Raw genomic sequence first — 27,986 nt, 5'->3', positions numbered from 1 at the left:
TCAGAGTAGTATGAGAGGAAAATAACCTTCACAGCAGCAATTTGGATGGTTTGAAGTAATGGGTGTGATGAGAGGCAGGTAGGCTAGAGGGGGAATTAGTGTAGCTGAGTTGAAGACGGTTAAGGTTTTAACAGGAAGAATTAAAAGATAGGATAGATTTTTAGTGGGATTTATAGAGAGGGAAGGTGCACTATTTGGTAAGGGCCTGAATACAAAGGAGGAAAGAAAGAAAAGTCAAAATGGCTTCAGTTGGGTGCTGTGGAAGATGGTGCGTGTTGTCAACATTGGTAGAGAAGTGAGCCAGAGGAGGAGGGTGAGGAGGAAAGATACCCTCAGATTTGAGGTGTCATTAAGGTGTCTAAGGAATATTTGAGCTGCTGATGGAGATGCAGAAATGGAGAGAGGGTGAAAAGTCAGGATAGAGAGGTAGATTTAGTAGTGGTGACTATAAAGATAATACAGTAGTTGAGATTGTTTGGAATGAATGAGGCCAACCAAATGGAGAGTATAGAAGAGTAGTCAAATATGCTTGTTGAGATTCTAAATGAAGAAGCAATTCTCCCCAAAGAAATATTGAAGGAGAGGCCATTGAGATAAGAACTTGAGGCCTCATCTACAGTGAGGTTTTTGTGAAAATCTCCCACTGCTACAGTACCACTAGCGGCAGTGCTAGCATGGAATGGCAGGTTGCACTTTGATCACAGTAGCATTTATTACACATGGTTAGATGATGTAGTGTAGCTCAAACACCAGTGTTTTTAACACTGACTCCAACCATTGCTAGCACAAAAACCTAAAATATAGGCCCCGCCTGGAGAGTTCAAAGTCACTGAAAGCCATTGTGGAGAATATGTGGAGGATGAAGGAGTTGACTGTAACAACAGCAGAGGTCAGATCAAAGTAGGGTGACCAGATGTCCTGATTTTATAGGGACAGTCCCGATACTTGGAGCTTTGTCTTATATAGGTGCCTATTATCCCCCACCCTGTCCTGATTTTTCACACTTGCTATCTGGTCACCCTAGGTCAAAGAGAACAAGGATAGAATAGAACTGGCCAGAGGTAAGAGGTTAGTAAAATTTGTAAATGGGTTTCAGTGGATGGAAGAGTACAAAGGTGACATTGGAAAAGAAGAAATCCAGGGGCTTTGAGTAGATCTCTTTGAGAAAAAAAGACAATGGACTGCTTGCTGGTGAGGTAGGAAGATAACTTTTTTCAGGTTTTGAGGAATCTGGAGAAACAGATAGATGAGAAGATGTTTTCAGAACAGGAGAAGCAAATACATATTTGGAGATGGAGGTGAGATTCCTTAGTGTCTTAAAACATACAGTCTTGATGAGAAGTAGTAGCTTGGAGGAAATTATACAGTGCTCATTCTTTTTCCATTTTTTGAACTTAATTATACTAAATTTTCTTTTGTTGCATGTTCTAGGTGTAGAAAAACAAACTTGAAAATGCTGTCTAGACTCTTTCGAATGCATGGCCTTTTTGTAGCCTCTCATCCATGGGAAGTCATTGTGGGGACTGTGACTCTCACCATCTGTATGATGTCCATGAAGATGTTCACTGGCAATGATAAGATCTGTGGCTGGAATTATGAATGCCCAAAACTTGAAGAAGTAAGAAGTTAAATTTATTTTGAAATAGTTAATCTACTACTTAACCCTGAAACTACTCTTAAAATGCAGATTTCTCTCATAGAATAAGGGCAAATGGAGGGAAATGGCTTAAAATGTTAAAAATGAAGTAATTCTCCTTATACTAGCCACCATGGAAAGGAATGTCTGCATAATTTCCCCATTTTTGATGTGGACAGCTATAAGTAGTTAGTAGATAGTGTGACACAGCAGATCTTTGTTAAATTGAGCTCTTAATCTTAAGATACTTGGTGGACTAGAAACGCTTGGCGTTAAGACTTTTACAGCTTCAATAATTTAAGTTTATGGTACTTTTAATTGTTAAGCTTTCATTGGTTTTTAATATAAGAGCCAACTAAAGCCATCTTTATTTCAAACAGGACGTTCTGAGCAGCGACATCATAATCCTGACAATCACGCGCTGTATAGCAATCCTTTATATATACTTCCAGTTTCAGAATCTAAGGCAGCTTGGATCAAAATATATTTTGGGTAGAGTATCTTATTTTGTGTTTATTATTTGTTATCTTAGTTTCTTAGTTGTATAACAGTGTTAATGAATGTTAGAACATAAATGGTCACATATATAGTGGAATCAATCTGCCCCTCTAATAGGTAGCAAAATGAACATTTCAATATTGCTTAAAAGTGAAATGATTCTTTATTAAAATGTTGACTGTCTCACAGATTTGGAAAGACAGAAGTGAGGTGTGAGTATACAACTGTTGTTTCAAAAAAATGTAATTATTGAAGTGTGTATTAACAAAACTTGAAATAATTACCACTTCTGTGAGATCATCCTCTCAGATTTCTCATTAAGTCCCTTTTTCCAGTGAGTAACCAGGAGATTTGTGGCTTGGATTCCTCAGGATCTTTAATTTTGTTAAAATGCAGCATTAATCACACTTTTGAATAGCCATAAACTGTGATTCTCTTTGGGGAATCTTACAGTTTAAAAAAAAAAAAAAAGAGTATTCACATTTAAATCCCAGTTCATCAGAACTTTGCACGTGCTTGTGATTTTCACATAGACTGACAAGAAAGAATTGAAATTTGCGAAGAAAAGGAGGAATTTTTCCAAAGAGCATGTTCTTTCAAATGTTCTTATTAAAGGGCCAGAAAGACTAGTGTGTACTGAAACGAGCCAAAAGCAAATACATTTCTCTTAGACTGAACTCCAGCCCCCACCCATTGTCTTTTCTGCCCTCATCATACAACCATAAGAGTTTTAAAACTGAATTTTGTTTATACGTTTATCCCCTTGGTAATTTCTTAACTCTGTAGTTAGTTAATTAAAAACAAGCTATATTTAATTCAATCTGGAACTGATGGTTAACAATTTAAATTTGTATTTTAAAGCTCTTTTGTCTTATGTGTTAATTCAGAAGGAATTTAAACTTCCAATTTCACAATTATCTTCAAACATTATTTCAATGATTGAGAAATAGTGGAAATCAGAAAATAGATTAAAATGTGGTCCGTGGCTAAATCCTAGGACTCGAAAAATCTTTTTGAAAAGACAAACCCATAGTATTAACAGTGAAATCTTATCCAAAGAAAATACAATCTGAAAAGCTGAAGCAAAGCTAAACATCTTCATTAACAATTTTAATTCTGTATTTTTACATGTGTACAATGAGCATGCATTTGTCATGCTGCCTGGGGCTTACTCGCTAATAACAGAAAAATAAATACTTTACCATGATCATTCATAAATGATAGGGTTGAATACGTTCTCTCCCTTCATCGTATTCAGCCACTGGTTTTAAGTGGGATTTCTGGCCTCTTTAGTAAAATATATAATCTGAACTAAACCCATCCCTCCCAAACAGAGATTAAATTGGAGCACAGTATTGAAAAGTCCTCTTGGATAGTGTAGCAGTTAAACACTTGAGTCAGAGATACTTGTTTATTGCCGAAAAAGATCCTATGAAAAAGATCCTTTGGAAGAAGGAGAAAGTTAGTTTTTAAAATGTTTGGGTTTCAGTGCCTTCGTATTTTAGTCTGGAATGATCTAAAAATGCAACTCTTACAATTTTTTTTAAGGTATTGCTGGCCTCTTCACAATCTTCTCAAGTTTTGTTTTCAGTACAGTGGTGATTCACTTCCTAGATAAAGAATTGACAGGCTTGAAGTAAGTATTCCATATTTTCAGGTTTTAAAAAATAAGTGGCTTGAAATCCTTGTGCATATGTTAAATCATTTTTTAATTCTAATATAAAGTGTGGCTCATTCTGGTCTAAACTGTGTAAAGATCTATAATTGATAAACATGATTAGCCCCTGCTTCAAAAAAAAGTTTGATTTTTCCATTGTGTATAATGCACAAGCTTGTTTTTTTTAAACCTAATGTTATTGGATCATTAATGTGTTCTTCTGTGTGTCTCTTGTTTCAGTGAAGCTTTACCATTTTTCCTGCTTTTGATTGATCTTTCCAGAGCCAGTGCATTAGCCAAATTTGCACTCAGTTCCAACTCACAGGTCAGCCTTGCTTTTTATAATGTAGCTGTTGAATTTAACATCTGAGTATTAATGCCTCATGCGACATATATACATGAACAAAAATATACATAGTAATGCTAGGTCAAGTGTTCCTACATAATCCTACAAACACTTAAGTGAATAGTTTTATTGAAGTCATTTGAATTAGTCAGGTGAGTAAAGTTACTCATGTGCATCAGTGTGCTTACAGGATCAGGCCGTGTGACTGTAGTGGAAACAATATTAGCAATGCTGTTTACTGAGTCTAGAGTTCCCAGACAAAAACTTCATTAGAATGAAGTAAAAAGAACGGAAGTACACAGGTACAGTCATCTGAACAAACTTAATAAAATAAAGTGTAAAATGTATATTGATATTGCAGAGCATGAAGTAGGATTTTTGTTAGCATCCAGGCACTGTGAGGCATCTGTTTTGGAACTCCATATCTAGTATTTGTGCAAGTCCAAATCAGTGTCCTCTCCCATTTCCTGGATTTGAACTGTGTCAAGAATCTTTGCTTTTTTCGAAGGTATGAAAACGTAAGAATGGCCACCCAGCACCATGAATAGCTAAACAGGATATAATACTAATTATGAGTACAGCGGATGGCCTAAATTCCACCAGGATTTCTCACTACTCAGAATGTCCTACATGCAATTAGTGCAGAATAGGTTTCTGGAGTTTTTAAGAAAAGAATTTACATGTTTAAAAAATAAAAAATTAGTAAATCCTTAGTCAGTTCTCTCAGGCATGTTGGTGATTTTCAGTGCCGGATCTTTGCTCTATTTCGTCAAACTTTCATCTTATTCCATACCCAGGTCTGAGACTGCTGTTGTGATTCTGATTCCATTATAGTGAATCTGTATAGCTCTGTCAAACAGCTAATTAAATCCCTCAACGCTAGTTTTTACAGCCTGTTAATGCTAATGCCCTGTAAATGACACAGCATTTTAATAAGGTTCAGGCTTTTGGATATTGATATATTTTAAATCTAAGAATCTAGATGTAATGCTTCTTGTAAGGAGGAAGGAAGGTTCCTATTTCTCCTTAACTACAGTACATGTTGTCTGTAATGAACCTCTGGGGATCCATTGGTTCATGATAGTGAAAGAGCTCTGCTTGGGGGCGGGGGCAGCTGACACCTGGAGCCTGGCAGTGGGAGCTGATAGTTCCTTTGGCCCCGCAGGAGTTTGGAGTTGGGAGGTGACAGCTCCTCCGCCCTTGAGAGAGGGGGATGACAGCTCCTGCAGCCCTCAGGGCAGCGGTGGGGCACTGAGCTCTGACTGGTGCCAAGGAAGGTGTCAGGCCCTGGGGCTCCAGGTGGGATTCAGGGACTGGGTTCGCCATAGCCCAAGGTTTGTTATTGTGTACGGCATTATAGCGAGGATGTACTGTAGTTTCTTTTTTTTTTTTTTTTAATGTCCTGAGTATACAAATTATTATTTTTTCATAATGGGGATATATCTGCATACAAACATACCCCAGTAGAATTGCCTTTTTATTATTGAAGACATGAGTGCCTTTTTAAAAAGTTGATTATACAAGTAGTAGGATAAAAAAGAAAGATGCGTTAGTAAACTATTTAAAAACTATTAAACTACTTTAAAAGGATCAGAAGTCAAGTGGACTCGTGCATAGACTTTAAGTGTTGGATGATTTTTATCTTAACAAAACTTTGTGTCCTAGTCTCTTTAATAAATATTATCAAAAGTCTATCTCAATTAATTTAAGAAATTTAGAATAACTCCTCGCTAAGGATAGAGAGCTTACAGTTATTAATCAGATTACATAAATGGTGAAACAATGCAAATTATTATTAAAGGTTAACATCTTGAAGTAATTAAATGATTAAAGTAAAGAACAAAATCAGTCTTAAGAGAATTTGAGAAACGAACCCACGTGACTGTATTAGGCCGTATATTCACATACAGTATGCATTTGTATAATCAAGGCATTAAACCTTTTTAATCCTCACTTTATTAATCATGATTGAAGCTCTTTTTTATGGGAGCTCATATACCTACCCTGGGACCTATCGGCTCTTTTATCATGTTGTGAGGAGTTGGGTGAGAAATGTTAAGAACGACGAGTCTGCTTGACTTGTTGTGCCTGCCTTTTCCACATTTTATCTGAACCCTACCTTTTTGCTTGATCACCGTGATCTATTGTTCACTTCCTCTACACAAATCAAAAGTTGATGTAATTCATCCCATTCTCTGTCAGAGAGCTGTCTGTTGGTGTAACTTTGCATCACTGGTTGCATTTTGCCTTTATTTTAACTGAGGGAAATTCCTGTGTTTTTTAGGATGAAGTAAGAGAAAATATTTCATGGGGAATGGCAATTCTAGGTCCTACATTTACGCTTGATGCCCTTGTTGAGTGTCTTGTGATTGGTGTTGGTACTATGTCAGGTGAGTAATATAGTCAAGAGTCTAGTTATCTCAAGCTAAAAAAATAAAGAATTCACAGCAAAGGTGTCAATTATCTCCTGGTCCTCAAACAATAAATGTTCTTACTGGTCATATTTCAGTGTCTTGGCACAATTAGGGAGATATAGTCATTGCCTATATTTTGAATTTATGTGCTTTTTGTTATCTTAAAACAGATGTGAATAGAATTGCAGGTGCTGATGACATGAAGGAAAATGCAGATTTCTATTGAATTCTTGTAGGACACTGCATGGATAAAAGGCTCTCTTGCACAGATCACTTTACAGGGTTGGGGTCTTATTTTGTATGTTATTCCCTTACTATTTTGGGATGAACTGAAATCTCCCACTATAGCAGAATTTATTTAATCCATTACGCTTTCAGTACAGATGTATGAAATAACAATGACTTGCCTCCTTATTGTTGTTAGAACTAATGTTTCTAAAATGAATTACATGCTAGGGATTACTAGTCTGTTTTAACACAAACAGGCAAAGAAACTTCTACTTACATTTTTCTTTTCTATGATTTTTATCTTCATTGGCACTAGAGAAGATTTTTGTTTTAGGAAATGTAGCTACTAAGTATAAAGAGTAGGAGCTTTTCAGATGTAAATAATTCAGCTGTTTTTAAAATAAATAAACTGTGAGTCATAAATCTACAATAAGGGCTAAATGCAATTTTTCAGTTTTTAAAATTTATCTGTTTTACTTACTGGCATTGAATGCCACTCACAGAACATTAAAGATGCCCTGCCAAGGAATCTCTCTCTTTTTATTCATTTTTTTAATGGGTTTGAACACTTTTGTGCTTCTTTATGATGTGTGCATAGGGTCTGAAACTGTGTTTGTTTTTAGGGTCTTTCCTTCCTGCTTGTTTACCGTTAGAAACATCAGGCGTGTTCACTTGGTCTTTTGTGGTTTTGCTGTGGGACTTACTGGATATTTCAGAGGATTTATGCTTTTATCTCTCAGATCTTAATCAAAGAAGTTAAGATTATGAATCTGTAACTTGGATGTCTTTTGTCCAAAATATTAGAAGTTTATGTTAACAAAAACAGAGTTTAAACAGTCTGTCTAAAAATTCCTTCCCCTCAGTTTTTCAGGTTTCAGCCCTACTATTGTTGATAACATCATTTCATTAGCTCTCCAGCCCTCACAGTGTCTTCTAGGCTAGACAGGATCTGAATTTCTAATGTAAAAACAGTTTTGTTGGGATGGGTTGGAAAAACCTTTCCGGCTACTTTTGTACATCAGAAAAGTGCACAAAACTACTCCCCCTCCTGCCCCGAGACCAGGTAGGTGAGGTAATATCTTTTATTGGACCAACTTCTGTTGCTGAGAGAGACAAGGTTTTGAGCCACACAGAGCTCTTCTTCATGTCCTGTCATCTTTAACCTTGAAAGTGTATTTAAACCTGCCCATCTCAAACCCCTAGTTCTAAGTTTCAGCTCAGTGTGATTTAAATATACCTTTGGAAAAACTACCTAATGAAAACTTCAGTTCTCTTCTATTTACAGAAATGCTCCTGGGGCAGACTAATTCTGAAAATATTCATAACACTTAATATCGCTTCGAAACCTTTTTTAGTTATAAAGCAAAGTTCAGAAGGAAGATCAGTAACTGCTCATATGTGCAATGCTTACAAGAGAGTAGCCACAGATCAGTACTTTGCCTGACTCCTTCAATACATGTCTGACTACCTCTGCCCAAATATCACAGATTAAAGTTTACTTTGAAATCAACTTCTGGTAGGCAGATGAATGAGGAGTCACGATCTGAAGCCTGCAAACTTAGAACCACTCCTTCATTGAGAGCTTTAAAATACTAACGCTAATTTACATTTTAAATAAGATGACAGTATTGCTCTTCAAGGTACACCTTACAGTGTCGTGTATTGATGTTGAAATACAAATGCAAGATCACCCTTGCTTAATGTGCTCACTTTTCACAATCTAGGGATGGGATAGTCAGTCCTTTTATGATGTACAAAGTCAGCTTAATGTTGTTGCGCCACATTGTGATACCTTTTCAGCATAAAGAAAGCACATTGTGTAAGATGTAAGCACAAAATGTAAGAATGTTTATGCCTCTTTTTAATGTAGGAGTGCGACAGCTTGAAATCATGTGCTGCTTTGGCTGCATGTCTGTTCTTGCCAACTACTTCGTCTTCATGACTTTCTTTCCAGCATGTGTGTCCTTGGTATTAGAGGTAAGACCAGTTCAAGATAGCATCAGTAGTATAAGAGCATGTTGGCCTAATGCTGGTGTCCTATTTTTCTTTGTATAGCTATTTAAAATGAGAGAGAACAATTTAATATGGCACCAACCTTCACAATTTATATCCTATTATACATTTATTTCTTTGTTCAAGAGGAGTCATAATCGAAGTTATAACTTGCATGGTTGTGGTCAGAGGTGAAAGTAAGCTGGTACGGCTTCTCCGGTGGTGATTTAAAGGTCCTAGAGCTCCGGCCCCTGCGGGGAGCCCTGGGTCTTTTGAAGCACCGCCTGAGTCCCGCTGCTGGAGCTCTGGCGGTGATTTAAAGGGCCCGGGGCTCCCCGCACGGCCAGAGCCCTGGGCCCTTTAAATCACCGCTGGAGCCCTGCTGCCACTACCCCCAGCGGTGGCAGGGCTCCAGAGGTGCTTTAAAGGGCCTGGGCTCCCCGCAGTGGCAGGAGCACTGGCCCTTTAACTCTCTGTCCGCAGCGGCCGGAGCCCTGGGCCCTTTAAATTACCGCCAGAGCCCTGCCACCACTACGCCAGGGTACCCAGGCGATTTTAAATCTTGAAAGGCCTCGCCTCTTCCGTTTGAGGCCACACCCTACTCAGGAGTACTGGAAAGTCCTTTAAATTACTTTCGCCTCTGGTTGTGGTATATCTGGAACAAAATCATATGTCAAGTACAGTAGTTTTTAGATGTTGAAAATAATAATAATCTTCCAATTATCAGTATTTAAAACTTGCAGTTGTTTTTTGTGTGTGTTTAACTTTATTCTTCTGCAATAGCTTCTAAACAAATAAGGTTATTGAATATTCCCTGTATACATACGTATACCTCTAATGAACATGAATGAATTGTGTGCTTGGAGGAATAAATTTCTCATAAAAACAGAGAGAAGTTATGTCCTGGGTAATATCCCCTTTTACAATTAATTTTGGAGCAGAATAGTGCAAAAAATTACATAGTTTCTTGTACTACAGTTCCAGTAATTCATTTGAAAGGTCAACATTCCCATTTATATGATGCCCTTTAGTTTTCAATATAATGTTCAGGCACAGTTTTATGCTTGGAAATGCTGGGGATCATATTTTGAGATCTGCATCAGTGTTAATCTTGATTTTTGGATATTTGATTTACAGGCATTATGACTTAAAATTTGTTACCTAATGTTACACTCCTGCATTTGTATTTAAGCACCTAAGTGGCATGGAGTTTGTTTTGTTCTCTTCAGAACTGCTGGGCAGCTCTCTCTCTTGCTCAAACAGACTTCAGTGAGATTTGTGGATGCTCAGCTTCTCTGAAAATTGAGACAGTTCCAGGCCCCAATTCAGGAAAGCACATGCTTAAACCTTTTCCTGAATGAGGAGGCTTTTGTGAACCAAGGCCTTATTTATTTTATGGACTTAAGGGCTTAACTTTAGACAAGTTTGAACATTTTGGGCTGAGCACCTCTTGCTTGGGTCTTAAATTTTCTCTTTGGTTCCTGTATTCCCAGTGAGTCTTCAGTGTGGTATTCAGTGGATCAAATGTAACTACAGGCTTGTGTACAGGAGAAAGTTCAACCAGTTTAACTAAAGGTGCGATTTATAAATGATTTAGTTAAATTTGTGCAAAAGGCTGTATGGACACTCTTATTGTGGCTTAACAAGCCAGTTTTAAACCAAAAAGAAAGTGCCTACATAGGCGGTTGCACTGGTTTAAAAACTGACTTAGATTAAACTGGTACAACTTTCTTGTGTTGACAGAGCCTTAGTAATCAAATTCTCTAGTGACATAATAGTAAAAAGTTTGCTTGCTTCTCTATTTCTTCAAATATATGCACTGAACAGGGTCTTTTGTTTTTCCTTGTAGCTTTCTCGTGAAAGTCGTGAGGGGCATCCTATATGGCAACTTAGTCATTTTGCCCGTGTTTTGGAAGAAGAAGAAAACAAACCAAACCCTGTAACTCAGAGGGTTAAAATGATTATGGTATGTGGGCTTTTTCCCTTTCTTTAGAGAAAAGCAACCATATCATGTATGCATAGATATTTCTCTGTTACTGTCAAGTTATATTCCCTGCCTGTTATCAACACCAGCCTTTAGTTTTAAACCTAGGAGGGCATGGGAGAGTAAAAAAAATATATATTTTTTTAAATTGCTACTTGTTACTAGATTTGCTGGCTAGTTACAGCTGAAATGGTTTTACTTTTCTCTCTCTCCTTTTTAAGTCTCTAGGTCTGGTTCTTGTTCATGCTCACAGTCGCTGGATAGCACAACCATCTGCTCAAAACAGTACAGCAGAAAATTCAGTAGGAATGGATGAAAATGCACCAAAGAGAATTGAACCTAATGTTTCTCTATGGCAATTTTATCTTTCTAGGTGGGTGAATATCTTGGTCCTTCTAAGTATTCTGTTGCATCTTCCACTGACTGAGGCTTATTCTCTGGTGCTTTCAGGTTAATTTGTAAGGCAGAGTACTTTGCAAAGCAGCCATAAACCCATCTGCTCTGGCCACTGTAGAATTCCCTACATATGGAGATCCTTGTGTGACATGGCATTCCATAGTCAATTTAATGGTAATTGGTGTAGTCTAGTCAGGTGTTCAAACCAGCTTCCCTTTACTCTGGGAACATGTGCACAGCTTCCCTTTACATGCACCACCCATCCCCAAGGACTTGGAAAAAAGGTCCTTGTCACTATTCTCTCTCCTTGTGATCAATTTTTTTCTAACGTTAAAGTACTATGGACTTGATTATCAGAGGTTCTGACAATCCACAACTCAGGTGTCATTGCTGTTCTTCAAACATGCTGAATTGCCGTGCTGTTACTTTAGAAAAGAAACATACTTCGATAATGTGTTATAAAGGGGGCAGAGTTCTAACAATTGCATAAATTATGATCAACATATTGCTTTTGTTAAAGCAAATGTATGCCCCAGTGATACATTTTATAAAGTGTAGCTATATACACGAGATTGTATAAACATTGCAGGTTAGCTTTGTAGCATTTTCTTGTTAGATATTAGCTTGCATGTCTTGCTTGTTTGTTAAAGCAGTGTGTGAGTTTATAGTGATATACAGATATTTTTATATACTCAAAACACATTTAGATTTACTTCTTGTTTGATCCTCCTTCAGAATGGCCAGTTTGGACATTGAGCAAGTAATCACTCTTGGTTTAGCTCTTCTTCTTGCTGTGAAATACATCTTCTTTGAACAGACAGAGACGGAGTCCACGCTCTCACTGAAGAACCCCATAACCTCTCCCTCGATAGTTCAGAAAAAGATTCCTGATAACTGCTGCAGAAAACAATCTGTACTTGTAAAAAATAATCAGAAATCCAGCACAGTAGAAGAGACTGTAATTTCCAAAGAGAGAAAAGGTAATAATATATGCTTTGGATATCTTAGGTACTGAAGGATCCAATGCTGGAGCTATTTTGCAACCAGAAAACTAGTCTGTTTGAGATTTTTGTAATCTAAATTCCAATTTTAATTTGTCTTTGTGCAGTTGAAGTAATAAAACCTGCATTAGCAGAGCCGTCAGCCAAGGCTACATTTGTGGTTGGTAGTTGCATCCCTATGGAAACTTCTTCTCTCCTTAATAGAAAGGAGCCTGAAATTGAATTGCCCAAAGAGCCACGCTCCACTGAAGAATGTTTATGTATACTTAAAAATGCAGAGGTAAGAAAAGAGAACTGTAAGGTTTCCAGTTCTGTTGAGAAGTTCAAGACCAAAAAATTATAAGCAGTATTTTAAAATTTCACTGTGAAACATTGTTTGTGAATACATTCTTCAATTGACTGCATTGCTCTTACAATTGAATGTATGTGTAAATAGTATGGCTTACACTCTTAGTATACAACCGTTACAAAATGCACTTTAGAGATCATTTCTGGTGCAGTCAATTCCTGCTTTTCAATTATTTGTATATGTTCTGATTCTTGAATGCATGCAGCCAAAAATTCAGTTTTTGCCCATTTTTGTAAACAAAAGATTTGTTACCATATTTTCCTCTCCCCCAAATTCCATATCATAGTAGCTTTCCTGCTCATGAACAACTAGAGTATTAGTCTGTACATCTATTAAAGGTGGCTGGTTGAGAGCAACATAAAGTGCTCAGTTTTCTTCACCCTCCGCTTCCAAGCTCTCTGAAGTCTCCGAGGTTGTGTGGCTATTGATTCTGATTCCCCATGAGACAGAGTATTGTGCTCCCTCCAGACCAGTGGTCCCCAAGCTTTTCACATTGCATCTCCCTCGTGAGCTGCGGTCAGGAGCTGCGGCCTGGGGGAGGGCAGGGAAAGAAGGGAGGTGTGGACAGAGGTTTGGGGGCTGAGGCTGGTGCCAGAGTCACAAGGGCCTAGGCTGGGGGTGGGGTGGGGCTGGCGCGGGAGCAGAGGCAGGGCCAGAGCAGAGCTGAGGGCAAAGCGGGGCTGGGTGGCACTCCCTCCCCACCTGCTGGAGGGAGGGAGGGAGGGTGGTGGCTCAGGCCCCACTTTGCCGCCGCCCCCCCCCACACTGGGGGGGCACTCCCCACAGTTTGGGGACCACTGCTACAGACCATCAGACTTCCCCCTTTCCCCCAATATGTACTTTACAGAAAAATGTCCATTTATAAACTTGTACATAATCTGTCTTCTTTAGATAGTTCAATACACAGAGCCAGATCCTCAGCTGGCATTTGACTTCAGTGGAACTATGTAATTAATGCTACCTGAGGATCTGTCCTGTAGTGTTTTAAAGTAAGAGTCTTTCTTCACTCTGGAAAAGCAATGACATTTTATAATGGAACTTCTAGTCTATACATAACTCTTTAGTTTGGCTAGGTATTGCAGGTGATTTGATGGTAAGCATGTACCTCAATACATTACAATGAGTAAAAGCCTCACTGAATCTCACAACATTTTATAACTTTAAATTGCAGCTGTTGTATCTTGGTGAGGTTTGTTAGTTTCCTTTTGGTTTATATGGATTCATGATTGACACAGACCAGAAATTCATTTAGAATGATTTTCTTTGTATGCTGCAGTTCACTGATGTTGCTAATGAAACAGATTCTTTAGGTATGATTTGCAGAAGTAAAGAGTATCATTTACCATACTAGAAACATTAAATATTACTGGAAACATTAAAAGTTGTACTGCAGTTTGTACAAACACAAAAAAAACTTTTTTTTTTTTTTAATTTCTAGAAAGGTGCAAAATTTCTCACTGATGAAGAAGTCATCAACCTAGTCAATGCTAAGCATATTCCTGCTTACAAATTGGAAACTTTGATGGAAACTCAGGAACGCGGTATATCTATTCGCAGACAGATGTTATCTCAGAATCTCCCTGAACCTTCAGCCCTACAATATCTTCCTTACAGGCATTACAATTACTCTTTGGTAAGTATAATGGAGACAAGCAAGAGTGAATTAATTTTTAAATTTTAAGGTAACTCCTTTTGTGTGTTTTCCCCAAATTCTTCTCAAAATTATAATTCATGTGCACCACTTCCAAGGAATTAAGACAGAGCTATCAATTATAGTTTGTCTGTCTTCATACAAACACAGACTGCATGGTTATTCATTCAGTTCACATCTGAAAGATCTCACAGACATAAGTATTGGATACTTTAATTTTTTTAAATGAAAACTTAAGAGTCCAGATAGTTTTGTAGCATGATCAAAAAGGACAATTAATAAATTAATGTATACAGTTCCCTAATCTCAGTAAGTTTAGGGTTTTGATAATACCACAGCTGAGTTTACTGAGATGAGTGAAAACGTGAGTTGAGTCATAATAAAAAGAAAGTTATTCAAAATCCAGATTGTTAGTTTAATACAGTTTTCACTTTGTACAGTAACTCTCCTAATAGATACAAGTACATAGCATTCACTAATATAAAAAAGGTCTTTCTGCAGTTTTATCTGTTGCTATACATTACTTCAATGATTAAACACTTCAGCGAATTTCAGAAGATAACTGTCAAGCTTTACTAAATACTTCCAAACTTTGTGCAGTATAAAACACTGCAGTGTAAAAATGTTGTATTTTATTGATAAGTCGGTTGGTAAAGTAGGCTAATTTTTATTTATTTTATTTGTTTATTATCAATTTCTCAGCATGCTGTCGCAATGCTGTATCTTTCGAGACTGTTAAATCTAACATTTTTTTTTTAAAGGTAATGGGAGCTTGCTGTGAAAATGTGATTGGATACATGCCCATCCCTGTAGGTGTAGCGGGGCCACTTTTCCTGGATAGCAAAGAGTTTCAAGTTCCAATGGCAACAACAGAAGGCTGTCTGGTAGCAAGCACAAACAGAGGGTGCAGAGCAATATGTGTAAGTAAAATTCATTCTTGGATGGTTAGCTCCTTGCCTTGATTAAGAGCCCATCAGTTAATACAAAATGAGTTGAATTGTGTAAGGTAGATATCTATTTAATTAAAGTTATTACAAATCTTATTCATTTTCTCCTTTGGTCTTAGCTTGGTGGAGGAGCAAATAGCCGTATTCTAGCAGATGGGATGACTCGAGGACCGGTTGTAAGATTACCCTCTGCCTGCCAGTCTGCAGAAGTGAAGGCTTGGCTTGAAAACTCTGAAGGGTTTAAAATAGTCAAAGATGCATTTGACAGCACAAGTAGGTTAGTAGCATGGCTTTCTGTAAAGTATTTACTAATGTAAATCTATAATGAAATACAGAAGTCTCCCATGTTTAGGTGTACTACGATGCAAGAAATTACATGATACTAGATTCAGGGATCCAAATAACTTTGGTCTAAGTAATCAACATCATCTTTCATGTCCAATATCTGGTTAACCATTAGGGCTACAAACATTATATCCCCTAGGAAAATAAAGGAATTCAATCGCAGCAAAAAAAAGGAAGTTAAAATGGTATTATTCTGATTACCATTCATACTTGTTACTACCTCCAAAAACACACACACACTTCAGTTCTGACTTAATTTTAGTGGTCGTTATCCTGCACTTGTAGAATTAGAACCAATGTTGTTCACCACCATCTAATCTTTCAAATGATAAAACATGTTCTGCTCTAATTCTAGGGGCTAACGAGAATATTGACCCTATAATGCCAGAACTGACAGGGTGGGGAGAAGCATAACAGTATTAAAAGTAACATGATTTAGAGCATGAGTGTCATAACTTCTTGTTGTTGTATATTAACTCTGGAAAATCGAAGACTGATTTTTCAGTATTGGTTAGCAGAGTCATGTTTCACAAAAGCAGGTGGAGGTCAGTGGTACGCATGAGCATATTCCAGCAAGACTTGATACCATGGTATAGAACCATCCATCCTGCTGTTGAATAATGTGCAATATCTTCAAGTTAGTTTGTTCTTGCTTATTGCATAGCAATAGAATTGAGTTGTGGGACATGCCTTCACTATCACTGCTCTAGACACAGTTTCTGTATATAACTAACTTAAGAATTGCCAAATCTCCCTCTCTTAGTAGTTAATATTCAATAACAGTGGTGAGCTGGAGCCAGTTCGTGGGAACCAGTTGTTAAATTTACAAGCCCTTTTAGAACCAGTTGTCTTGCATGGGCTTCTAAATTTAACAACCAGTAAGTTGAAGTGACCCAGGAGCGTAGCTAAGGGCGGAACAGGGGGAGCAGCCGCTCCTCCTCAGCACATTATCCAAAAGTGGTGCCTTAGACGCCGACTCTCGTGGGTGCTCCAGTGTCCCGGCCCCAGATCACCTCCGCTCCGCCTCCTCCCCTGAACGCTCTGCCCCGCTTCTCCCCCTCGCTTCCCGCGTATCAGCTGTTCGCGCGGGAAGCCTGGGAGGGCGGAGAAGCGGTACGGTGGCTTCACGCTCAGGCCCAGGGAGGCAGAGACGGTGCGGAGGTGAGCTGGGGCGGGGGGGGCCACCCCTGTCGCAGCAGGTAACTGGGGGGCCGTGCAAGGGGAACTGCTCCCCGCCCCATCTCACCTCTGCTCTGCCTCCCTGGGCCTGAGTGCGAAGCCGCCGCTTGCTTCTCAGCGCTTCCAGGCTTCCTACACGAACAGCTGATTTGCGGGAAGCGGGTGCGCTGCGAGCTCGGCCTGACCTGGTGCTCCAGGTGCTGCACGGCGGCGGCATGGCCTGGCTCCAGCCGAGTGGCGTGGCTGTAGCGCCACCAGCCACCTCCAGCTAGCGGTAAGGGGGCAGGGAGTGCGGGAGGGGAGGGTGTTGGATAGAGGGCAGGGGAGTTCAGGGGGTATGGATAGGGGTCGAGGTGGTCAAAGGGCGGGTAACGGGTGTTGAATGGGGGCAAGGGTTCCGGGGGAGCAGTCTGGAAGGAGGGGGGGTTGGATGGGTTGGTGGGAGGCAGTCAGGGGCAGGAGTTCCAGGGGCGGTTAGGGGACAGGGAGAAGGGGTGGTTGGATGGGGCAGGGATCCCGGGGGGCCATCAGGAATGAGAGGAGGGGTTGGATGGGGCAACAGGGGGCAGTCAGGGTACAGGGAAGGGGGTTGGATAGGGAAGGGGTCCCTGGGGGGCATCAAGGAACGTGGGGGATTGGATGGGGCAGGAGAACTGGGGGATTGGATGGGGCAGGAGAACTGGGGGATGGGCACGGGCCACAACCCCCTTGTGGGGTGAGGAGGGAACCGGTTGTTAAGATTTTGGCAGCTCATCACTGGTAACACAGAATTTTTTTTATTGGGGATGGAGGGAGGGAATTGTTGTTTGAAATTAGGTAACTACAACATTAAGATCCTATATTTCACAAATTGAAGGGCTAGAAAAATTAGGCAAACTGTACAGTTACTTGCAGGAGCAGTAAATTTTCTTAAACATTTGTCTTGGATCAGCTGTCAGGGGACTTAGTGCCTGGTAGTTGGTGCTGATTTAATTTTGAGCATAGAGCAGGAGGAGGAGTGCACATTGTGCTTGGTGCTTAACAGGGTTATCCAGAACTAATGGCTTACTGTCATTTGTAGCTGAAAAGCAGCCTGTAGTCTTTAGTGAGATAAGGGAGAGAGAAGGAATTGTAAGTAGTCAGTTGATTCTCTTTTATTTACAGGTTTGCTCGTCTGCAGAAGCTTCACATCAGTCTGGCTGGTCGTAACCTCTATATCCGTTTTCAGTCTGAAACAGGGGATGCAATGGGAATGAACATGATCTCAAAAGTAAGATCCAGTCTGTTTCTACCTAACAGTTTTTTTTTAAAAACTAGTTAAAGCATGTCACTAAATTAATTCTGAGTTAGTTTGTCCTGTCTTACATGACTATACAGGGAGTGGAAGCAAGGACACAGGACTCCTCACTTCCCTCCCTTCAACTTCTCCCCCTTTCTTTTTCTGGGGCTTGTATAAGGGCCATCCAGAATCAGAGTCCTGTATTAGGGTTTATAGTGCTTTTGAGAGTAAAATTTACTTTCTGTCCCTGAAGTGCTTATATCTAAAATAGGCAAAACAGGTTTACATGAGTGAGAAATTAAAGTGATTATTAATCCTACTTCAACTTCATTCTTATTGGCCATCTTCCCCTATGAACTTGATTTTTTTACCTTTGCTTGTTTTATTTACCTTAGGCAATTTACCGAGGGCAGGCTGTGTTTCTCTCTAGTGATATAAAATGGTAAACTGTAATGGTTTAGTTTTGTGTCTTTGACCATAATCAAGAGTAGCACCAAAGCAATGAAGACTGGAGGGTTAAAATGACTATATTTAAAAAGAAAAAGAATCTGCTCATGCAACTCAGGCTTTCCTTCTTCCCCTAGTCCAGAATAAAGGGAAGAATTGATCCCAGAGTATTAAGATCCATGTTGTATGCATACCTTGATGAGTGCCAGTGTTCTCTGGCCATGTAGCCACTCTGGAGTTAGAGAGGGCAGAGCTTCCACTCACCTGTACAGCCCCAGGATGAGACACCATGCATGGTGGGGAGGAGCAGGGGCTTGTGAATTCATTATTTACTCTACAAGTGAGTGAGATGGGGGCAGAGCAATGATTATATATTATCCCTACCCCCAGCACCGTCTTACCCAAAAGGGGAGTCCAGGTTCCTCTGTGAGGAACAATTCCTTCCCATTGCTTCTCCTGGAGTAGCACAGTGATGTGCTTTCCTTGCCCAGAGGTCGAGCCCAAAGGTTCAGTCTAGTCCTGATGTCTTACCGTCTCTGATGGCTAGTCACATATTAGTTAAGTTCTCCAGTGGTTTATAATACAATCCTCATGAGAAGTTAAGCTTCATTTATATCTGCTTCTGTCAGGGTACTGAAAAGGCACTTGCGAGACTGCAAGAAGAGTTTCCTGATCTCCAGGTTCTAGCTATTAGTGGTAACTATTGTACAGACAAAAAGCCTGCTGCCATAAATTGGATAGAAGGCAGAGGGAAGTCTGTTGTCTGTGAAGCAGTCATTCCAGCCAAGGTGGTCAGAGAAGTAAGTACCGCTTTGATTCATCTTGAAAAAAGCATTTTTTTCTAACCAAATTAATCCCTTTTATAAAAATTTAATTTGAAATTGAAATTTATAAATTGTACATAATGATGAATCTTCACTTTGAGCATTATTGTAGGATCATGGAAGTTGTAGATAAAAATGACCTACCAGTAGAGGATTTTTCATTCAATATATTTTTCTGTTGTCTTGTTTAAAATGTCTGAAGTGATGGGTCTTCCACCCCTTCTTTTGAAAGACTATTGCACAGTCTAATAGATCTGACACTTAAGTATTCAGTTCAGTTTTAATAACCTTTGTAACCGGTCCCTTGGATACTCCAAGGCAAATCAATCTGCAGCAGTTAGCCTGGGTTCTGCTACACCTCACAGTGCACAAGACCGGAAATTCTTTGGGACCTTCATGTAAAGAGGTTTTGATTGAATTAAATATGAAAATGAGTAATGCAATCAGTAGTATTTCTTGTGACTTAATTTGATATTTAATTTTGTAGTGCCCTAGAACTTTTAACTTTCAGTTGTACTGCAGAATTTTGTATTAAAAATATATAACTACATTGTAGAAGTCATTGGGGGAAGCTGGAGATTGTGGCCAGCTGGGATGAGGACAATTGAGGGTTTTTGCTATTTGGAGTTACCTTTGAGGCAGGTTGGTACTATAATAGCTCATTAACAGGCTTTTTCTGCCAAACTATTTTTATATTGTCATCATTAAGTTTCAAATTTAATGTCAACATTCCACTGAAATAAACGGGGTGGTTCACCACATCTCTTCGAAGTATTTATTTCAGGCTTATCTGCAGACTCAGGCAAATATTTCTGCATTGGTTTGCATTCTATATATATTTAGAAAGTTTTAGCAACTGTAAGAGTTTAAATTATTTTCTTTTAAATGAAAGTCTACATTTCAGAGAACTGTTCTGTGGCAAGTTCCTCAGCCATGGAATCACAGTCTGAGTGCTAATATTGTACAACATGGGATTACTACTGCTGTCTAATGAGAAGTATAATAAAAGCATATGGCTTTGTCTAGGTATTGAAGACTACGACCGAAGCTATGGTTGAGGTTAATATAAACAAAAATTTGGTGGGCTCTGCAATGGCTGGTAGCATAGGTGGCTATAACGCCCACGCAGCAAACATTGTCACAGCTATCTACATTGCTTGTGGACAGGTAAGTTCAGCCAATTCACAGCACTGTTGGGTTTTGGTTTTTTAAATATATTCTTAAAATAGTTGAACTAAATGTTTTTGTTCTGACTTTAAGGATGCAGCACAGAATGTGGGCAGCTCTAACTGCATCACTCTGATGGAGTCAACAGGTCCCACAAATGAAGATCTGTATATCAGCTGCACAATGCCCTCTATAGAAATTGGAACAGTTGGTGGAGGGACCAACTTGCTACCACAGCAAGCCTGTTTGCAGGTACAAAGCATCAAAGAAAATTAAAATAAAATCCGTTTAAACCAAAATGCCTTCTGGTTCTATTGTATACTGTGTGTCTAAGTAATACTGCAAGTTTTTTTCGAACTTTAGTAGGCTTTAAGATAAGACTACCTAGAGTTCTGAAGAGTATTCATGCATCTAATTTTGAAGCTAAATGCTATTTTTTAATGTCTGAGGGACTTAAAAGCTGGTTTGTTTCACAGTTTAGTAAGGACTATTAAATAACTCTTAACTGAACACAAATTGACCTTTACCAGCACTTGGTTTTAAAGTGGATGTTGGATATTTTTGTCCACAGATGTTAGGAGTCCAGGGTGCAAGTCAAGAAAATCCTGGTGAAAATGCACGTCAGCTTGCTAAAATTGTATGTGCTACAGTAATGGCAGGGGAATTATCATTAATGGCAGCACTGGCAGCTGGACATCTAGTGAAAAGCCACATGATTCACAATAGGTAAGAACCGCAAAGCTTAGTACTATTCTCTGTGTCTTCCTCCGTCCCAAATACAGCACAATATGTAATAATGGTACATGAAACAGTTAAAGCTACAGAGAGAGTGCTGACTCCAAATGGCCTATCTTACTGTTTTTGTTAGGTCAAAAATAAATCTACAAGATCTTCAAGGAACCTGCACCAAGAAAGCAGCTTGAATGTCAGAGGAACGTTGAAGTGAACCATTGCCATAGCAACTGACCAGGACTAAAGAATAATATATATTTATGAATTTTAGAAGGCAGTCTTCAGTACAAGGATTTTTGTGGAAGATAATTGAGAAGATCAGCAGACTTGTGATCAGTGAAACTCTTCCTTATGACTTTGACTTTCTTCAGCAGCTAAAAATTACTTTATGGAGATCCCAGATGTCTTGAACATGACTTTAGAGTTTTTGATATTTTTCTTACTCTGTGCATGCTCTTCTGAAGGGTCAGCTTTATGTCATTAAGGATTGAGGGTATTTTGACTAGTGAACTCCCAGTTATGACTGAGATGGAAAACAAGTTCTGTAGTGTAATTTGTTGTATGTTTAAAAAATGATTTGGCTAAAATTGGTTTGTATGTAATGTTCCTTGTGATTTTTGTTTTCTGGTTAAAAAAGTAGGTTTTAAATATAAAGTGATAGCAGCCTAATTGCTTCCATGAATTCCTGATTTTAATTTTGTTTGTTCAAGTTTTAAGCTTAGGTCTTGGGTTATGAGATAATTTTATTGAGTCTCACATTAATCTGTAGAAACACTGATCTATTTATAGTACTTCACCTGCTGCTGTTCCACTTAACTGTTAGCTCCCTGACTGAGTTGAATCATTTTTTCCTTTAAGGAAAATCTGTTGCTACAAAGTGCAGAAATGTTTGACAGTCTTTAATAGGGGTATGAAACCACTGCTTTCAGCTGTCTGGTCATTTTGTTCAGAGAGATGTACTGTATCATGACTTTCTAAAACTTTCATGATACAGATATAGAAACGGTTACACATCGGGCCGGTTAGAGCTTTGATAACAATACAGTTTTTTACATAACTTTTTCTGTAAGTAGCAATGGATTCAAGTGAATGAATCAAAAGCAGATGTTTACACTTTTAAAATCTCATCTTTTTAAAATACAGTGCGTTTGCACATTAATAATTTTTGGTGTTCAACACTTCTTTCCCAGGGATAGGTGTTTGATCTCTGCTTAACTTGGAGATGTAATAAAGCCAGAAAAATCACATGTATTTAATGTTCCAGTTCGTTTTTATGTTTGATTCTTTTTATATGTTTTCTTTTGTGAAAAAACTTTGGATTTTTCAGAAGAAAAATTATTTTATCCATCTTACGAAAACTTACAAGGATCCATTGAAATGATGGTACTAGAAAAATTAACACAAGAAATGTAACTGCCCATTAAGATACTGTATTTGGACCAGTGAGATAACGTAGGGTGTTTCTTAACATTATGCAGGAAATATTAGGTAGGTTTATTTTGGTTTGAATTACTATTGAGAAAACGAGTATCAGTTGATATGCTAAATAGTTATCCTGTCCAGTCACTGAAGGAAAACTATAAATGGATTTGAACATTCCTTCTTTCTGGAAGGTTGTTTGTCTTTTTCTGGGGATACAGAGGCATTTCGGGGATGTGGATGAAAGAGAGGGAATGCTGTTCTCCTAATGTGCAAGCTTGATATAACTTGTGAGGGACTGATTTTGTAGAACATCAACTCTAATATTAATGTATTGGTCTCATAAAGCTATCATTCAAGCCAGAAGACATACTACATGCTAGGTATGCTGTGGTAGCATGTAAATATCATGAATGTTTATCTTTCTGCAGTATTGTTATCAGTAGTTTTTCTTATTTATGCAGAGTTGAAACTGCTTTGTTTCTATGTTCAACCAGTGATTTATTATTTAAAGTAACACTGAGCTGGCAATAAATGGTGGTTCAGTGTTCATTTTGGTGAATGTAACTGACATTCTGTCTTGCAGAATTAACATTTTGTATTATTACTAAATTGTGTACATTTTGGTACAGAATACTTTTTCAGTTTCAGTAAAACAATGGAAAAGCATTTTGGCTTAATTGTGATATTCAAGTATAATCAGTGACTTTACTAAATATTAATTACTGTTTCAGGAATTGTTAACGTTGTTTTTCGGTGGTATGAAGAACACTTACGGAGTTGCAATAACTTCTCAATACAGTAGTTGAGTATGAAACTTTCCACTGAGGCCTATTTTGGACACTTCTCCCTACTTTCCAGAAAATAAGTCTATTTTGCCTGGAATTTTTTTGGTAGTGGTCTGCTAAAACAGACTATTTTTTGCAAAGTTTGTGATGGTCATTTCAGAGAGATGTATGACCCTAAACACAAAAATGCACTTTTAGAAAAGTCTTGCAATCTGTTTGGGATAGGAACTCTAAACTTACTGCATTCACTGTGCATCAGTAAAACTAGTGCATCAAAATTAACTGACCAATATGTTAGTGACTACATTACACATAACTCTTGAACATCAAAATTATTTACAGGGAGGAGAGAGAGCTCTCAAATGAAAGTACCAGACACACAGCTACGTAAATAAATATTTAATCTTAAAACTGAGTCAAATAATAACTACTTATTTTTTAAGTTAGCAAATTTTAAGGTTTTAAAAAATCGTAATCTGGAAATAAGGGTTTTTAAACCACTTTCCCATTAAACAAAAAGTCTGGAAATATATACCAACTTTGACTCGCTCAGTTTCAGCTAGGAGCCAAAAATCCTGCTATATCACAAGGAAATCTATCATCCACACCTCTCCATTTAGAAGCTAAAGTACTGATCAGAGCCTCTCCTCCCCTTGTGTTTCAGGTTCTAGTCCATAATATACTTTCCCTGTCTGGCCCACCCAATATCCAGCATTAGTACACCAATTCCCTACAACCGGATACTCTTTCAGCTTCCTCTCTACATCTCATACTCTAGACCAGGGGTCTCAAACATGCAGCCCGTGGAGTTATTAGCTGCAGCCCGGCAAGCTCCTCGCATCCCCCTCCCCCCCCGGTTTATTTCCTGTGGTCGCCAAGCTCACCTCCCCTGCTGCCCCTTCTCCCCCCCAGCACGCTGCCTTCCTGCTTCTCTGCCTACCTCAAGGCACTTCCTTTCGTTGGCGGGGGGAGGGAAAGAGCAGAGAGCTGTGCACTCAGGCGAGGGGACAGAGACGATCCAGGGCAGGGGCAGGGATTTGGGGAAGGGGTTTGGAATAGGGGCGGGGGCCTCATGGAAGGGGTGGAGTGGGGTGGGGCCAGGGGCAAAGGGAGGTGGGTTGCAGTGATGTGGCCCTCGGGCCAATGCACTAGTTCTCATGTAGCCCTTGTGGTCGTTTGAGTTTGAGAGAGATCCCTGCTCTAGACCAGGGGTAGAGATCAACTTTATATATGGCGCAAATAATTATTGATTCTCTATGAAGCCCCTTTTATTGTACGCAAAACACAGCAGTGGAACCTCTTACCACAAATGCAAAGTTTGGGGACTGAGGTGGGGCCAGGGCAGAAGATACATGCTTACAACAAACCACCCTCAGAAACAGAAAACACCCTGAAACCAACATAGAGCACTTGTAATTGGATGGCTGAGGTCAGGTTCTTAGAGCTGCAGCTGTCTAACGGCTACAGTAGGGCAACAGATATATTTTTTAAAACATGTTGGCTAATGTTAAATCTCAGCATAGATGGAGTAAATTGTATTTGAACATGTTAGCTGATTGAGGAGAACTCTAGGCTGGCTTTCCTCCTCAACCCTGAGCACCTGGGGCTGGTTCACTTTCCTCCTCTGGAGGTGCTCTGCCACCCTACCACACACACAGACTTGGTCCAGGGCTATACTTAGACTTTGCCAGTGTGGAGGCAGCTTATACAGGCAAAACTGCTCTTTTGTGGGTGTAGCCTTTTCCAGCCATCTTGAGCAAAATAAGCTACCCAGCAAGAGCTCAGTTTTGCTGAAATAACTGCATCAAAAGCAGGGGCTTTTGGTGGCTCAGCTATGTCAGTCATAAATCACAGCTATGGCAGCAAAAGTCTGTTGTGTAGACCTGGCCTTGGCTATAGTAGTTCTGTGCCCTCCTGCAGGACCCTCCAGCACAGGAGTTGTTCAGGCATCACAGTGGAGTGTTATTGGTCAGTCAGTTCCCAGAGAGGACCAGGCTTTAGAAATTCTGGCAGACAGATCTGCAGATTTGACGTTACATCTACCTGTCAATTTAATAGACAAACCACAACACCAGGTACATGCCCTGATATTTGCATGGGTGATATTCTAGAGGTCCTACCACTCAAGGATGTGAGGGGAAAACACTGGATGACAGTGGTCCATCCCCATTTCATAGGGGTACAATATTATACAATGGAAGGGCAAATTTAAATAGTGGTTCCAGGAATAAGCCTCCAGCTCAGGCTTTTACAACTGCAATTCTATCTTGCTGAATAAATATAGGACCTTCAAAAGAATAAGAGATGGGATAGTTGAAAATATAAAGGATGCCAAGTTGTCAGAACAGTGTCTGTTAGCCTTAGATCTCTCACTAATGAAAATAAAAGATTGCAAGAAACCATAAAGAAGCAATAATGTGATACATATTATCAACAAAGGGGCAAGCACATCAGATAACACTGACACCGTGAGCATGATGAAGCATTTGAGAGGCCCAAGGTGTATGAAAACAGCGCACAACTAGACACGGAGACCAAAACAACCTGTAGAAGAGGGAAGAACAGAAAATCTGTGGAAGATGTAAAAGCCTGAGCTGAAAAATCTGTCCAGCAAAAAAAAAAAAAAAAAAAAAAAAAAGGGGGGGAGGGGGGGAAAAGAAGCTACAAAAAATTGCCATTTTGAAATAGCATGCAAGCCATCAAAAACAATCCAGGAGGGCATACTCTCATTAAATTGTATGGAATCCATACTCCTAAGAGAGAGATCCTCAAGCCTTATAAAATGAAATATGCCATCAGCTTTTCAACCAAATAATATTCTCTGTGTAACAAAGTGGAGCTGGAAACCAGACTTCCCTCTTCCCTTCTTCTGTCTTCCAATAAAAAGGACTTGGCAGCATGCCCACTCTCTTCCACCATCCTCTTCTGTGTCCACTTGCCATTCCATGTTCAGGCTCATGGACAAAACTATAAATCTATTATAAGGGCCTGGGGTATATAGAGATTTTATACTGACATAACTATGTTGGCTAGGGCCTGGTTTGTTTTTTTCAGCCTAAATAGTTACACTATTCCAATTCCTACTGTGGATGCAGTTATACAGGCATAAAAAGTGCTTTATAGCAATTCTTGTGCAGAAAGGGGACTAAGCTGTATCAGTAGAAATACATCTGTACTAGTATCAGTGCATCCGCTCTAGGAGGGAAACCACTTTGGCCTGGTCTACACTGGGGGGGGGGAGGGGGAGATCGATCTAAGATATGCAACTTCAGCTACGAGAATAGAGTAGCTGAAGTCGACGTATCTTAGATTGCCTTACTTCACATTCTCGTGGTGCGGGATCGACAGCCGCCGCTCCCCTGTCGACTCCGCTTCCGCCTCTTGCCCTGGTGGAGTTCTGGAGTTGACGGGGAGCGCGTTTGGGGATCGATGTATCGTGTCTAGAGGAGATATGCTACACTGCTCCCCGATAGATTGATCACTACTCGTCGATCCGGCAGGTAGTGTAGACATACCCTTTAAAAACAGTTAAAATAATATTAAAAAAAAATAATTAAAGCTGTATAACCCTTAAACCGCTCCAATGATAAGGAAGCAGGGTAGGCCTACTAGAAACATAAAGAGGTATTACTGTTATGGTAGTTTCAGACTATACAGAGTCATCACATTTCTCCCAAACTAGCTTCTGCAGAAACTATTTTGTGTTCTATTGAGAATGTCATGTATAAGCTTCTGCCCTAACCTGGTCTGAAGGCTAAGCTTTTCCAGGTAGCCCAAAGACAAGAAGGCTCAAGCTGCTTGCAGTGGGCTCTCTGGTGCAGACATCTGCTTTGGTGAGAGATGAACTGGGGTCAAGTAGCCTGTTTCTCCCCTTCTCCCCTTGGCAGAGACCCATGGCACCGTCACTCCTTGGCACTGAAGACGGCGGGACCGGCCTGGCATTGATCCCATTCACCGGCGCAGAAGCAGTACCGGAAGCAAGGGAGGAGTGGCTTCCCCACTTCAGGACCCACACCAACGGAGCCAGCCAACGAGGCACATCCCAGGGAAGAACCCCAGCACCAAAACTTTTGGAGCCTGCACCACTTACTTCAGCCCCACAAGGGGGACTGTTGAGTCAGGTGCAGTTGGACTCCTCGGGTTTGGTGGTGGCGGGCTTCCACCTCGGACAACTGTGAGGCCGCCACGGACCTCATTGCGATGATGGCACCGAGGTCCCCAACCCTTTGCATTAAGCCTCTGATACCGCCATAGGGCAGCACTGTCCCAGGGAAAGCCAGCAATGATCCGCCCTTTGAATCAGCCTGCGGAGGGGAGGTACTGCTCAGAGTCCCAGCATCACTTGGAGTCCTGGTGCCAGTCCCACCCGTGGTGCCGGTTGCACTCGTAGTGCCGGTTTGACTCGTGGCATTGATCCAGATCCTGCCAGCACTCCCACTCACGGCGCAGATCGCCTTTGCACAGTAGGTCTCAATCTCAGCACCCCTAGTATCGGCACCAATCGGGCTCTCTGCACAGACCACGCTCGTGGGACCACTCCAGATCACAGCACCACTTCCCAGCCCTGCAGCACCGCTCCCCAGCTCAGCTGTGCTTGGCACCACCATGGCCATCATGGTACTGGGCCCCATCTTCAGACTCGGAGACAGGGTCCAAATATTAGCAGCGATCCCGGCAAAAGTTAGCACGGGACATACCTATCGTTGGTGCAGGGCCATAGCCTACGCA

General features: G+C 40.0%; 1 protein-coding gene across 4 annotated transcripts in view; it reads left to right on the top strand.

Annotated features, from left to right (window-relative positions):
• The window catches only part of HMGCR (3-hydroxy-3-methylglutaryl-CoA reductase), a 29,234-nt gene extending 6,095 nt beyond the window's left edge, over positions 1–23,139 (top strand). For all 4 annotated transcript variants that reach the window (XM_050944563.1, XM_050944562.1, XM_050944565.1 and 1 more), the window contains exons 2-20: positions 1,432–1,618; positions 2,017–2,128; positions 3,683–3,770; positions 4,032–4,116; positions 6,422–6,527; positions 8,650–8,756; positions 10,621–10,737; positions 10,977–11,128; positions 11,887–12,131; positions 12,260–12,432; positions 13,940–14,134; positions 14,914–15,072; positions 15,219–15,376; positions 17,767–17,872; positions 18,958–19,128; positions 20,179–20,319; positions 20,413–20,571; positions 20,891–21,045; positions 21,188–23,139. In XM_050944563.1, coding sequence (XP_050800520.1) covers positions 1,454–1,618; positions 2,017–2,128; positions 3,683–3,770; positions 4,032–4,116; positions 6,422–6,527; positions 8,650–8,756; positions 10,621–10,737; positions 10,977–11,128; positions 11,887–12,131; positions 12,260–12,432; positions 13,940–14,134; positions 14,914–15,072; positions 15,219–15,376; positions 17,767–17,872; positions 18,958–19,128; positions 20,179–20,319; positions 20,413–20,571; positions 20,891–21,045; positions 21,188–21,242 — 2,649 coding nt within the window. In that variant the 5' untranslated portion in view covers positions 1,432–1,453 and the 3' untranslated portion in view covers positions 21,243–23,139. The remainder of the gene's footprint in view (positions 1–1,431; positions 1,619–2,016; positions 2,129–3,682; positions 3,771–4,031; positions 4,117–6,421; positions 6,528–8,649; positions 8,757–10,620; positions 10,738–10,976; positions 11,129–11,886; positions 12,132–12,259; positions 12,433–13,939; positions 14,135–14,913; positions 15,073–15,218; positions 15,377–17,766; positions 17,873–18,957; positions 19,129–20,178; positions 20,320–20,412; positions 20,572–20,890; positions 21,046–21,187) is intronic.
• The last annotated feature ends 4,847 nt before the right edge of the window (positions 23,140–27,986 follow it).

The sequence above is a fragment of the Gopherus flavomarginatus genome, chromosome 3 (genome assembly GCF_025201925.1).
Source record: "Gopherus flavomarginatus isolate rGopFla2 chromosome 3, rGopFla2.mat.asm, whole genome shotgun sequence".
Lineage (NCBI taxonomy): Eukaryota > Metazoa > Chordata > Testudines > Testudinidae > Gopherus > Gopherus flavomarginatus.
This window is presented reverse-complemented; position numbering and strand designations above follow the sequence as displayed.